The 11,833-nt window shown below is 45.0% G+C and overlaps 1 protein-coding gene across 2 annotated transcripts; it reads left to right on the forward strand.

The window, feature by feature from the left end:
• The first annotated feature begins 7,623 nt into the window (after positions 1–7,623).
• Positions 7,624–11,759, forward strand: LOC131349440 (uncharacterized). 2 transcript variants are annotated; one of them, XM_058385130.1, is made up of 4 exons: positions 7,624–7,736; positions 8,167–8,553; positions 8,702–8,966; positions 9,074–11,759. In XM_058385130.1, the coding sequence occupies exons 1-4, from the start codon at positions 7,700–7,702 to the stop codon at positions 9,087–9,089; spliced, it is 705 nt and encodes a 234-aa protein (XP_058241113.1). In that variant the 5' UTR covers positions 7,624–7,699; the 3' UTR covers positions 9,090–11,759. The 2 variants fall into 2 exon arrangements, with proteins under 2 accessions (XP_058241113.1, XP_058241112.1); XM_058385129.1 differs by having other exon boundaries at positions 8,702–8,869.
• The last annotated feature ends 74 nt before the right edge of the window (positions 11,760–11,833 follow it).

Genomic DNA, 11,833 nt, shown 5'->3' on the forward strand with positions numbered 1-11,833 from the left:
ATGGGGTGGAGGCCAGAAGGCCTGCAAGATGACTGGACAACTGGCCTTCCTTGACACCATGGGGATGTTTCCTGCCCTGGGCAGGCAATTCTAAGCAGGCGGAGCCGACTGACAGAGCCTGCAGATCTCCTACCCTTTTAAGAGAGGCTAAGGCTAAGCGCAGAGCTGTCTTTAGGGTCAGAAACTTCTCAGAGGCTGACTCAAATGGCTCAAAGGGAGCTTCCAGCAGACCCTCTAGGCAGCAGAGCCACCTGGGGAAAAGCCGTACAGTCCTACCCTTGGCCATGTCTGTACCACAGCATCCAGGCCCAAAGTGGCTGGGTGAGAAAGGGAATCTCCCAGTGGGTTGACTTCTTGGAGGTGAACAGATACACTTCTGCCTGGCCAAAAATCTGCCAGATGTGCTCCACCACCTGCGGGTGGAGATGCCTCTCCCCAGGCCTCAGCACCCGAAAAGACCGCTCTCCAGCCTGAAAGTGAGGTGTTTGTCAAAAGAGTTTTGCAATGATGATGTGCCCCTAGAGTAGGATCCAAGGTCAGGAGCGGGGTCTTTCCACATAAGAAGGTTATGAGGCCCATGGCACATAATCATTATGGCCCTGAGGGGGAGCCTGCAGGGATGAAAGTGCACACTCCTGAGGCAGAGCTGGAAGAGCCTCATGTGAAGCAGACCCAAAGGGATAATGTTGGCTGATGCCACCATTAGGCTGAGTACACTCTGCACCTCGAGACCTCATATGGGCAAGCACAGGGTGGCTGCCATGGTCTTTGACTGGGCCAGGATGAGCCAGTTATTCATGTAATTTAGTACATGGATCATGGATCACAGCATCCATGCACTTTGTAAATGTGTGTGGCGACAGAGCTAGAGCAAAAGGAAGAGAACAATACTGGTATGTTTTGCCACCAAAAGTGAATCTGAGGAACTTCCTGTGTTCTGGTATAATGCCTACATGAAAATAGGCATTTGAGGTCTAATGTCACAAACCAGTCTATAGTCTATTGTCTTTGAGGTCTATTTGTCTTTGAGTGTGAGCATCTTGGACTTGAACGTCTTCATTGAATATTTCAGAGCCCACAGTTGCAAAATTGGACGCAACCCCCCATCTTTCTTGGGAACAACAAAATACTGTCTGTAAAAGCCTGAGTCTCGATCTGGTAAAGGAAGATGTTCTATGGCCCCTTTCCTCAGAAGCAAGAGAAGTAGTTCTTGGAGGAATGTGGTTTGGTGTTTGCCAACAACAGTCGGTAACATGCCCTGAAACAAAGAAGGATGGGAAGCAAACTGGATCCTGTGTCTTTTTTTCTATTGTATCCAGAACCCACTGAGAGACACCTGGCAGCAGTTTCCATGCCAGGTTGTCTGAAAGGTTGTCAACCTTGTGCTGATCTCCTCAGCATCCTGAAACAGCAAGCTGACAGGCACAGACCCAAGAGATAGATTCGTTCAGGAAAAGGGAGCGAGGGCAGACCCTACTGACAACACCAAAGGCGGCAGGGCAGGAGAAACAGCCCTAGGGAGGATGTTTCTATGAACCCTAGTCCTCAGATGTCAGGATTCATTCTTGGCCCGCCTGGCAGAGATGACAGACCTAAGGTCCTCTCTTGCCTGATGGGCCTGGGCCTAGGCATGCTGGCCGGCCGTGCGACTGAATGGTGGACTGGTGCTTCACCTCATGGTGCTCACTTTGTCACCTGAGGTGAAATCAGTGCATCTAGGAAAACATCTTATCTCTGTCTTTAATCTTTGTTAAGTTATGCCACAGATACCGCTCTGTGGCATCTAAAGCAGCCATAGTATGGCCTTTGGCACAGGTCATCTGCTCTGTGGCTTGGCATAGCTCAGATACTGTCTCAGGTTTAAACCCCTCACCACAGTTGTGTTCCTTCATCAGGTCAGCCTTGTAGGCCTGTAAGACCACAATGGTGTGCACAGATGCACCAGCTTGGCCTGCTGTCAGAGTGACTCTACACAGCTTAGAAGGGAGCAAAGGCTTCCTCCATGTAGGGAAGAGATACACTATATTGCCAAAAGTATTCGCTCACCCATCCAAATAATCAGAATCAGGTGTTCCAATCACTTCCATGGCCACAGGTGTATAAAATCAAGCACCTAGGCATGCAGACTGTTTTTACAAACATTTGTGAAAGAATGGGTCGCTCTCAGGAGCTCAGTGAATTCCAGCGTGGAACTGTGATAGGATGCCACCTGTGCAACAAATCCAGTCGTGAAATTTCCTCGCTCCTATATATTCCACAGTCAACTGTCAGCTGTATTATAAGAACGTGGAAGTGTTTGGGAACGACAGCAACTCAGCCACGAAGTGGTAGGCCACGTAAACTGACGGAGCGGGGTCAGCGGATGCTGAGGCGCATAGTGTGAAGAGGTCGCCAACTTTCTGCAGAGTCAATCGCTACAGACCTCCAAACTTCATGTGGCCTTCAGATGAGCTCAAGAACAGTGCGCAGAGAGCTTCATGGAATGGGTTTCCATGGCCGAGCAGCTGCATCCAAGCCATACATCACCAAGTGCAATGCAAAGCGTCGGATGCAGTGGTGTAAAGCACGCCGCCACTGGACTCTAGAGCAGTGGAGACGCGTTCTCTGGAGTGACCAATCGCGCTTCTCCATCTGGCAATCTGATGGACGAGTCTGGGTTTGGCGGTTGCCAGGAGAACGGTACTTGTCTGACTGCATTGTGCCAAGTGTAAAGTTTGGTGGAGGGGGGATTATGGTGTGGGGTTGTTTTTCAGGAGCTGGGCTTGGCCCCTTAGTTCCAGTGAAAGGAACTCTGAATGCTTCAGCATACCAAGACATTTTGGACAATTCCATGCTCCCAACTTTGTGGGAACAGTTTGGAGCTAGCCCCTTCCTCTTCCAACATGACTGTGCACCAGTGACCAAAGCAAGGTCCATAAAGACATGGATGACAGAGTCTGGTGTGAATGAACTTGACTGGCCTGCACAGAGTCCTGACCTCAACCCGACAGAACACCTTTAGGATGAATTAGAGCGGAGACTGAGAGCCAGGCCTTCTCGTCCAACATCAGTGTGTGTCCTCACAAATGCGCTTCTGGAAGAATGGTCAAAAATTCCCATAAACACACTCCTAAACCTTGTGGACAGCCTTCCCAGAAGAGTTGAAGCTGTTATAGCTGCAAAGGGTGGACCGACATCATATTGAACCCTATGGATTAGGAATGGGATGTCACTTAAGTTCATATGCGAGTCAAGGCAGGTGAGCGAATACTTTTGGCAATATAGTGTAGCTCACAAACATCAAGTGGCAACTTGGTGGGGCTAGGGCTTGAACCCCCGATCTTCTGCCCAACAACCCAGAGCCTTTACCACTTGAGCCACCACCACCCCAATTAGAAAAGGTTGGCGAAATAAGCTGTGTAGTATAAGGATTCCCCAGGACCTTGATTTTCAGGACGAATTCAAACTTCAAACCCAAACAGGATCGTCCCACAAGCAGTAAATTTATCACTACATCCTTAACCCTTAGGAGTCGGCAAACCTGCTGGCGGAAAACTTGCATTTTTTTCTGGTAACCGTGAAAAGAACTTAAAATGCTCCGTCATATTTGATCATACACATGAGTGTAGTACATCATTTGAATGTGTAAAGGGTCTACTTTTATTCATGTACACTCACAATATCCACAAAACATTGTGCTTTTGGAAAATAAACAGGGTGCGCTTTCAGCCGTCTCAGTCTCCGCAAAAATATTTTTGAAACTCGTCACTAAAATGAACTGAAACTCCGCGAATACTGCACACACACACACGAGAAATATATCTATAGGAAGCTTAAAGGGTCTACTTTTAAATGATGCAATTATCACATCGAAAACAAACATTCTCAGTTTATGTAATCCGTGTGAAACCAAGGAGAGGCACAGAATTTCTGCCGCACTTCATTATCTGATAATGAGCTGAGGCAGGACACGCCCACACGCTATTCACAGGGAAAACAGTCTGGGTAAACTACATAGAAGGTCATGCCCCCCGGACACCAGCTTTTTATCTTGCACTGTTTTACCCTGAATGTCTATTTTTTTCAGTTTATATTTTGCACCGTTCCTGTTGCACTTTTACCCTGCATGTATGTTTTTGCACAGTTTTTTAATATATATATCCCACACTGTTTTTGTTTGCACCATTTTACCCTGAATGTCTATTTTTACACTTTTTATTTATCTTGAACTGTTCCTGGGATTCTTGCAAGTGAATCTTGAATTATTCTAAATTAACTACAAACAAAGAAATATGTTTTTGTCCTCGGATTATTTTCTTGTAGCACTTTCCTGAGTCTCATACCTGACTGAAAGGGGTAATTATGCAGCTCATTATGCGGGTCTTTGTGTTCTCTGGTGTGAATTACAGCATTATTCATGATCATTCACACCTCCTCTCATATGGCCTTTCTAAACAAACAGTATCTTAGAGAATTTAAATGAATGTATTGTTTTCTGTGAATAAGTGAGCAGGACGACTGTTATTTTATCATAACTGTTATTTTCTCCAATATACAAACTTGTACACACAAGCTGCTCACATATTACTGTCGTGCAGTTTGTGCTGAATACAGTGTAATCAGATTTTAGCCATTTATATGTTTACAAGTAACTGAAAAATACACAAATGTCAGGACATGTCAGAACTTAATCAGGGCCCCAAAACACCTGCAGACTCCTAAGGGTTAATTATATTATGTTCATGTATTGCTCCTGTTGTAGTTGACCTTTGACCTCTGTTAAAAACAGAAGGTTTCTGCAGCAGCACCAAGAGTTGTTCACACCCTGTTCATTCACCAGCAATGAGAAATATTCAGATCAGATCCTGGATCAGTTTTAGCACTTTATCTAACTGTTCAGGGTACACAGAGTGTGTGTGTGTGTGTGTGTGTGTGTGCTTCAGATTCAGACATATAGTAAACTCACTGACTCTGCCGTCTGAAGTTCGCTTTAGTTAAGTTAGCTTTAGGCCAATACACTGTCTGAGAGTGACCACCATGGCGAGTGATAAAAATGTATTTCAGTCCTGGAAACTTAAAAATAATTTCATCCTAAAATCCAATGAGGGGCAAATATAACAGTTCAGGGGGAAATTAGTTTGCTGTTAAAATGCTTTCAGCATCAAAGGCTTCAATGTTGAACCTGAGGAAGCATCTGCAGGTATGGAACCTATCCTTTCTTTATTTTATAATATATTTAAAATGTAAAATTTTTGTCATTACTGCGAGTGTGCAGAGATAAAAACAGACCCTTTAGTTTGGAATGATATATTACTCGTTTCTGTATAATAAAAAGTGACGGAGTGGTCAGTTGATTTACTGAAGCTGCTCTGTGGAAAAAAATCCACTAAAACCTGCCTGCGCATTCATCAAGTCCACAGAGTACTCAAGACCTGTATTCATAACATTCACCACAAATTAGCTAGTCTGCTAGCCATGGGCGTTGCTAGGCCATTTTAAAGCCCCCCTAAAATTCTGCGATTCTCCATAAACTGTACATGAATAAATGATGGCCTCAGTCCTCTTTACATTTCATATGAAAACGGCAGCTCTTCGTCTCCTCCCCCTCTTTCATCGTGTTCTTCAATCCACAAACCGCGGCGTCGCAGAGCGAGGATCAGAGGACAAGAGTGTGTGTGTGTGTGTGGGTGTGTGTGTGTGTGTGTGTGTTGTTCAGTACTCAAATGTTATACACATCTGTGCAATACAGTGGAATGCTGCATTAAGTTTACCATCCCACCCTGTTAGTCAAACCTTTATTTTATTTTATTTTATTATTTATTAATTATTTTTACTATTATACCCTCATTGGGGGAGGAGCCCCCCTTAAATGAAAATCCTAAAATCGTCCCTGCTGCTAGCTCCCTTTACCAGGTACACTTCTATTTCTGAACCCTTTGACAGTAAATATATATCTCACACTTTTCCTCCTTGTAAATGTGTTGGTGTCAGATCTAATATAACTCAGTTATTTTAGCGCTGTAGCGTACATTATGATGACTCTTTACAGATTATGTTTTTTTTTCAAGGCATTGTTACTTGCCAGTGTGTCCTGTCATAGCTATTGCGTTGGGACGAAAGGGCGTCAGTCTTGCTGTTGGTGCAGGAGGTTATCTAAATGAATAGCCAGGGTGAAATACTGGGATAGTGGCATATCCACATTCCTGCATGCTAATCCAGCTTGCTTTGTTCCACATGCTCCAGTAATGTCCTGAACTTAACCATGTAACCTGCCGCTGAGTCCGTGCCTTGGTGCCCTGTTGCAACTGTAGGATCAGTACTGATACATCTCTCCCCACTGAAGGGTACTTGAACACATTGCTTGTCAGTTAGGAAAAGTGAGTAAAAGAGTTGTGTACATGTGGATCAGAGTCTCACACTGTGGAAGCACGGTCAAGTACTCTTTACATGAGAAGTAACATAAGAAAGGCACATTTCATAATCTCCTCCTGATAGGTGTCCAGTTAGTGTGTAAAAAAAACACACAAGTTATGGAAACATTTGTGGTTAGAGATGTTCACTTCATAGACACACTGAGCAGTTTCTAAACACACACACACACACACACACACACACACACACAAACAGGAACAGGAAATCCACAGTGACACCCTACAGCCTCAGACACACATGAACAATCAGCTCTGTCATGAGTAAAGGTTATAAGACTGTTATATGTCATCGATGTTCAATTCAATCAATATAAATACAAGGTAAGTAGGATCTGATGATCCGAGACGAGATGAAGATCCTCCATCCTGCAGCTCTGTGTGCAACATGGAGTAGTGACCTTCAGCTAGTGAACATAGCAGATCAATAAAGTAGTGCATCTCACCACCCCTCTGACACCCTGACAGTGTGTGTGCTGCAAGACAGGAAAACCACAGAGAAGCCCTACAGCATACACACACATACACACACACACACACACACACACACACTTATGCACATACAGGTGCAAGGACACACACACACACATGGGCATACACACACACACACATATATACACAAACACACACATATACACGAACATATATACACACATACAAACACACACACACAAACAAGCCTACACAAACACGTACGCACAAACACGTTTAATCACTGACCTCAGACCTGCTTTACACTCTGTAGCTTCAATCCTCAGTCACTCAGGACAGAACGAGGTACAGAAACATGACCCTGGAATTCTACATCATATGACTGGATATATTACTGATCTGTCACCTGACTCTGATCACTGAGGATGGATTTCATCAAAAATAATTCAATAGAATTTTTAAAAATCTGGTGCTGAATGTTAAAAATCTGAAGTTTACATGAATTCAGAAGACGATTCTGACACGATGATCAAGTTTTTTTCTCAGAAATGATCATCGCTCTGTTTTAAACTGCTGTAGTGGCTTTTTGTTTTCAATAGAAAAAAGTGTTTCTTAGCCACAAACCTGAACTCTGGACCCCCCAAGGTGTCAAAAAAAATGTTCCACTGTCTCCGACCATTCAAGTCAAAGATTCTATCAACCTCAAAGTCTTTACTTTGAAACAGAAAACATCAGAGTTTAACCGCAACCAATGAGAGCGAGAGAGAAACATTCCACTGGCGTGGACCAATCAGATTAAAGAAGACACCACCGCATGAAAGAGCTTCAGCAGCACGAGCCGCTCAGCACCAGAGTCTGAGATGGAGACATCAAGAGTCGCTCTCATCGCTCTCGTGTGTAAGTCCCATTTCACTGATACACACTTTATACATTTCCAAAGTGTGTGTTGAGTTCTCACTTCTGACTTCTGTATTTACTGTAAAGTCTGATGTTGTGTAGGTGTGTGAGGTTGTGTAGAAGTTTCTACACCTCCTCAGTGGAATGTAAAGTCTGATGTTGTGTAGGTGTGTGAGGTTGTGTAGAAGTTTCTACACCTCCTCAGTGGAATGTAAAGTCTGATGTTGTGTAGGTGTGTGAGGTTGTGTAGAAGTTTCTACACCTCCTCAGTGGAATGTAAAGTCTGATGTTGTGTAGGTGTGTGAGGTTGTGTAGAAGTTTCTACACCTCCTCAGTGGAATGTAAAGTCTGATGTTGTGTAGGTGTGTGAGGTTGTGTAGAAGTTTCTACACCTCCTCAGTGGAATGTAAAGTCTGATGTTGTGTTGCAGGTGTTGTGTTCTCCAGTCAGAAGAGGATCTCTGGAGCAGAAGTGGAGATGAGAGTCAGAGCAGGAGACGACGTCACTCTCTACTGTGACTGTGTTAGTAAAGGTGGATTTTATCCGGCATGGTTTAGAAACTGCTCAGAAGAAGATCATCCTGCTGTCAAGATGTCGAATAAAAAATTGATTGGTGGTGCATCATCACGTTACTCATCTGTGTTTAATAAATCCACCAACACACACGATCTGCTGATTAAAAACGTCACAGAATCAGATCAGGGCCTGTACTACTGCGCTCTACATGAGAGAAAGGTTATGGATGATGAAGGAGGTTTAATACAAAGTAGAGACGTGTATCACTATGGAAACAGATCAACTCGACTCACTGTACTCGGTAAGATTGTCTAAAGATTGTTTCATTTATTTCTCTTTAATGATGTTTTATAAAATCCACACAACTTTAAGATTATTTCTGTAAAATTTTGAAAAATATTATAGACACATTTTTAGACTAAAATTGTGTGTGTGTGTGTGTATCTCAGAAATAGCCTCTCCCTGTGTTACTGTTTCTGTAAATACCTCGACCCCGTGTGTATCAGAGGGGAGTGTAAGCTGGAGTCTGGTGTTGAGTGTGTGTGCTGTGTGTGTTCTCCTCTCCTCACTCCTCTCCTCCATCTGTGTGTACTGCCTCTGCACAAACACCACTAAAGGTACTCACACACTCGCTCTCATCACTAACACTCATTCAGCACTGAACACAGGAAGGACGTCTTCTCTTCTCCATCCAGGAGGCGTCTCTACTCACCTGTCAGTCATTTTGTTCTGAGTATTTGGGGCGTGGCTTTAGACAGACGGATTTAATAATCTTTGGTAAACAGTGTCACGACTTTAACATGACATTATTTCATTCACAGCAAGAGTCAGAGCTGATCTGGCAGGAAGTGACAAAAGGACGACCCTGAGACGTGAAGAGGTCGGAGAAGATGAGGTTTGTTACGCCTCACTGGACGTCCAGAAGCTCGAGAGGAAGAAGATGAAGAGGAAGAAGAGAATTCAGCACTCTGATTTCAGCACATATTGAGAACTGAGAGATGCTGAGGAGGTGTTCATCAATTCTGAACTTTCTGTTACATCACAGTGTTTTATTTTCATCAACCGATTTTTACTCCTTCATGTTTTTAATCTTAAAGACTGAAATGAATTTGAAGTTCCCATGACGCATTCAACGCTGCGTCATGACTGATGCTATGGGAACACTTTACTGAGAAAGTTGTGTCTGAAGCTCTGTGTGCACAAATGCCAATTTATAGGCTGAGATAGGACATGTCACGAAAGGAATACATTCCCTCTGTGGATGTGTGTCGATTGTTTGTCTTGTCTGTCTAGACTAGGGAATAAGAATATATTTAAAGACTAGGAAAAAAAAGATTTTATGGCGACCCAGATTTTTGAGATGAGTGTGCATCCATGCCCTGGTTTTATCAAGGAGGATTACACACACATTCTTGGCATTGTTTGTTTGGGAGAAGAGCATGCCCGGTCAGCTCTCAAGGGAGCCAGCTGCATGCATTGCAAGAGGCTTTGTGGGGCTTGAAAATCATGCAGCCATGCCCAGGACTGAAGAGTTGCTTGCGAGCTATCTCTCCCCTACATCACTGACATGGAGGAAGCCCGCGCTCCCTTGTAAGCCATGTAGTCACTTCAGCCTTTGTGGGAAACCTGTGGCTTAACAGGGATTAAAGACAAAGGTAAGTCCTTTCTCCTAGAAGCCCTGATTTCACCTCAGGGCCAGTTTGGTGACACAGTGAGCATGGTCGTCGACCGGCACCAAGAGGTGAAGCGCCTGTCGGTGGCGTTTAGGGAATTTATCCCTTGCTGCAGTGAGCAGCCTGAGCCATCTTCCAGCTGCACCTGTCCCCCCAGCTCGCTCACAGGAAAGAAGGGCTAGTGTGGCAGCCCATGGCCCCCGAGTGTGCTCAGACCAAGGCCTGTCAGACGAGACTAGATGTTAGGTCTGTCATCTCTGCCAGGCAAGCCAAGAAGGAATCCTGACTCCCAAGGGCTAGGGTTCCTAGGAGTGTCTTTCTGTTGAGGCAGGTGCTGAGGCCTGGGAAGTAGTGTCTTCATCTACAGCTGGTAGAGAACATCTGGAAGAATTTTGGCTGTGCAGAAGTGGATCTGTTTGCCTCCAAGGAGTCTATTCTCTGGGTCTGGCCCCTGAGGGGAACCAGTTAGGCCTCCCTCCACTAGAAAGCTGTATGCTCTGAAGTGGCTTTTGCTCTGAAGAAGGCTTTTTCGCCTCTGGTGCGGTCAGCATGGTCAGGACCCAGTTCACTGCCCGGTCGGTACAGTGCTTGTACCACAAACTTGTCCTTGAGGCCTCCTTGGGTAGGAACACTCTGGTCTTTAATTTTCTGTGCAGTGCCAGGAAGCTGAGGCCTTCCTGCAGACCATGCCTCCCCTCCTAGGACCTTTCTGTGGTCCTAGAGGGGCTGCTGAAAGCTCCCTTTGAGCCTATGGAGTCAACCTCTGAGAAGTTTCTGACCCTAATGATGGCTCTGCTCTTAGCCTTGGCCTCCCTTAGAAGGATGGGAGATCTGAAGCCTCTATCAGTCACCCCCACCTGCTTAGAATTTGTCCCTGGCTTGTCCAAGACTATCCTGCACCCCAGGGTGGGATATGCCCCCAAGGTGCCCAGGATGGCCGGTTGTCCGGGCATCTTGCAGGCCTTCTGTCCCCTGCCCCATGAGTCAGCGGAACAGGAGAGACTGCACATGCTTTGCCCAGTAAGGGCCCTGAGAATTTATGTCCACTGCTCGAGCTCATAGCGTAAGTCCTCCTCCCTGTTCGTATGCTTTGGGAGCTGGAACAAGGGCAATCTGGTCTCCAAACACTGGGTAGTAGAGGCCATCATCCAGGCCTACAAGGTACGTGGTATTGCTTCGCCTCTAGGTGTTAGAGCTCACTCTACTAGGGGTATCGTCTCATCCAGTGCCTTGGCTAGGAGTATTCCCCTGCAGGAAATTTGTACTGTGGCAGTCTGGACCCAGGTCCTTCAGGGCTAATTGATGTACTATTCCTGGTTTGCTTGTGCTCTCTCACGGCCCCTGGGACAAACATCGACCGGCACGTGGTGGCGTGGGTATTGACGTTCCCATAGCATCAGTCATGATGCATCGTTGAGTTCCCTTGAAAGGGAACTACACCTGGTTATGTATGTAACCCGGTTTCCTGAGAAGGGAATGATTCAGCATCACTTGCCACACCTCGGGCATCCACTCACGTTTCCTTCAGACAAATAGAAACTGGAGAGATGTAATGTAGATGCCCTTATATGGACTTATTGGTGTGTATTCCCATCGTCACATATCCTATCTGAGCCTATAAATTGGCACGTGCGCACACAGAGCTTCAGACACAACTTCCTCAATGAAGCTTTCCCATAGCCTCTGTCATGATGCAGTGTCTCGTTTTCTTCTCAGGGAACTGGGTTACATATGTAACCTGGTATAGTTCTTGCTGCTTGTGCTTTATGGTTTTATTACTGATGTATGCTTCATTATTTTTAGATGGATTAAAATACTGAAATTAATTAAAATGTTAAAATGAGATTAATATCCAAATACCTTATTGTTACATTCTTTCTCATGTGAAAAAATAAAAGATTATATTCC

This window comes from Hemibagrus wyckioides, linkage group LG29 (assembly GCF_019097595.1).
Source record: "Hemibagrus wyckioides isolate EC202008001 linkage group LG29, SWU_Hwy_1.0, whole genome shotgun sequence".
Taxonomy (NCBI): domain Eukaryota; kingdom Metazoa; phylum Chordata; class Actinopteri; order Siluriformes; family Bagridae; genus Hemibagrus; species Hemibagrus wyckioides.